We start from the raw sequence: 2,167 nt of genomic DNA on the forward strand, positions 1-2,167 counted from the left end.
ATTTTACTTTTTTATCCAAAAGCTTACGTATTAACCCCCCTTTAAATCTTCTTCTGCATACGCCTCTGTTCAAAAAGTTGGTTAAGTTGGAGAGGTGATTTTTGTCATGGGGTGGGAAGCGCTTGCTGATGGATTGTTTACAAGAAGCCGAGTCCTTTGAAAACGCTTTCTAATGGCCAGTTCCCAGTTTTTGCAGGGCTTCCTTCGCTGACCTTGGCTGCAACCCTGGTAATGCCTGGAAATTTGCATATTACGTATTCGTTTTGAAGATGGCAACCCTCCTGTGGTGACAATTAATTTCGTACAGCTCATTAGGCGGTGAGAAACTTTCTCCCAGGGTGGCTTAAAATTGGGAACTTGAAATGGGAAATTGGGGGTCCCTTCTGTTTTGGTATTATCTATTAGCGAGGTGGTAAGGTCAATTAGGCAATTTCACGCTGGCAAGGCTGTAACTTCCATTAAATACAACTCTGCGAGTGACAAGTGACTTAAAAGAAGCACATTTTAAGTTTAATATTCAGCCAACAAAAATGGAAAAAGTCCGGAAATCTATTAAGAGGGAAAGTCCCTCTGATGAAGAGTTCATCTCAAAAGAGGATTTGGAGGCGGAAAAGCCGGTGCAGAGCGGCAGTTCCAACGAGGAAAGCGATGAGGAGACGGAGGAAGGTCGTCAGGATCAGAAAAATGTGGATGACATCATCTCGGAGATGGACGAGGAAAAGGACAAGGAGCAGGAGGCGATTTGTGTGCTGGATAGAAACAGCGAGGAGTATAATCGCAATATGTACGGTGAGTGGTTCGCCAAAGGTGACAAGTTCATAAATATCCAGAAACTCCTTCTTCCAGAACTAAGTCTCCTCTCGCCAGCTGCCATGGCACTTCAAATCCAGCGGCTGGAGAACGAGCTCTACGAACTTAGCCAGCGGGAAGCCAGGGAACTCACCCGGAGCAAACACCTGCGCATCTTCGGCAACTCCCGCCGTCGCTCCAACAAGTGACCAAGTGGCAAATCTGCTTAAATAGTACATATACTGTGATGACTTTGATGGTATCAAATAAAGGGTCGTCAACGAAAGTGACTCCATCTCCATCTCCATCTCCACCTCCATTCCTCTTCCAGTGGCGGACATAGCTCCACATGGCCCAAGTGGCCAGATGGGCCGCATTCTGGGAAATGCCACTGAGTCGGAGGCAAAGTCCCATGAAAGCCGCTTACAGGGCTTAATTTCTCGAAATGGACAAAAGCCATCGACATTCGCCCACGACAAAGCCTCCATCCTACGCCTACTACAGTGAAACTTTTTATGTTGAACTTACAGAAACTTATATATTTTAATTTATTATTTATTATTTTAAAATAATCAAAGGTAAAGATTCTTTTTAAGGGGTAATATTTTTAAATTTACTTTATTTCCTGGCTTTTTAGAAATTTATATATCTAGTTGTTGCTTTTTGAAAAATTTAGAAGAAATTTAATTCATTCTTATTTAAGGTTATTTTTTAAAGTTTCTTATCTTTATTTTATAAATTTAAAGTATTCTTATTTAAGATTATTTTTTAAAGCTCTTTATCTTTATTTTAGCCAATATTCTGGTTCAATTATAGCTTATAAAATATCTACATTTTTATACATTTTTAATATTTTTATATTTTCACAGATTATGATGATTACGGTGAGAATCATTATTGAAGACAAGCCGCTTAAAACATTAGGATTTGAATCATAATTATTAGATTTAAAAGTAAATTATTTTTAAATTAATTATTAAGCATTTCATTAAATCATGGTATTACATTATGAACTTTAACTTTAAGAAGAAAATTAGTTAAACTAATACCCGCATTTAAGAACCAAGGTCATTCAATTTGGTCTCTATTTCCGCGTTTTAATAAACTTTCGTTTAATGTATTTCCAGCTCTAAAAGTTCGCCTGTAGTAACTAGGAAATGCACATCACATTGGGGAAGCGGGTACAGTGCGTCAGGGATTGGGCATTAATCGTGCATTAGAGTCTAGAGTTTGGATGTCCGGAGCTGTGGCATCCGCTCCAATGGGCTTCCTGTGCGCTTAGTGGCCCCCCTCCCTTCGCTCTTCCTGCCTCGCAGATCGTGGTTGGGGGGGGCTTTTGTGGAGTAACTCAATTCAAAGCAAATAGTAGCCAGTTTAT

General features: G+C 39.8%; 1 protein-coding gene across 1 annotated transcript; it reads left to right on the plus strand.

Annotated features, from left to right (window-relative positions):
- Positions 1-497: 497 nt before the first annotated feature.
- Positions 498-998, plus strand: LOC108049451. The gene is made up of 2 exons (XM_017130625.1): positions 498-789; positions 847-998. The coding sequence occupies exons 1-2, from the start codon at positions 531-533 to the stop codon at positions 996-998; spliced, it is 411 nt and encodes a 136-aa protein (XP_016986114.1). The 5' UTR covers positions 498-530.
- The last annotated feature ends 1,169 nt before the right edge of the window (positions 999-2,167 follow it).

Source organism: Drosophila rhopaloa, unplaced genomic scaffold (genome assembly GCF_018152115.1).
Source record: "Drosophila rhopaloa isolate 14029-0021.01 unplaced genomic scaffold, ASM1815211v1 contig_115, whole genome shotgun sequence".
NCBI lineage: Eukaryota > Metazoa > Arthropoda > Insecta > Diptera > Drosophilidae > Drosophila > Drosophila rhopaloa.

What these genes read in the sequence shown, in the direction of transcription:
- LOC108049451 (XM_017130625.1), top strand. Translation starts at nt 531, where the DNA reads ATGGAAAAAGTCCGGAAATCTATTAAGAGGGAAAGTCCCTCTGATGAA. An exon ending in GTATAATCGCAATATGTACG is followed by an intron (nt 790 to 846) that starts GTGAGTGGTTCG and finishes TCCTTCTTCCAG; the next exon opens with AACTAAGTCTCCTCTCGCCA.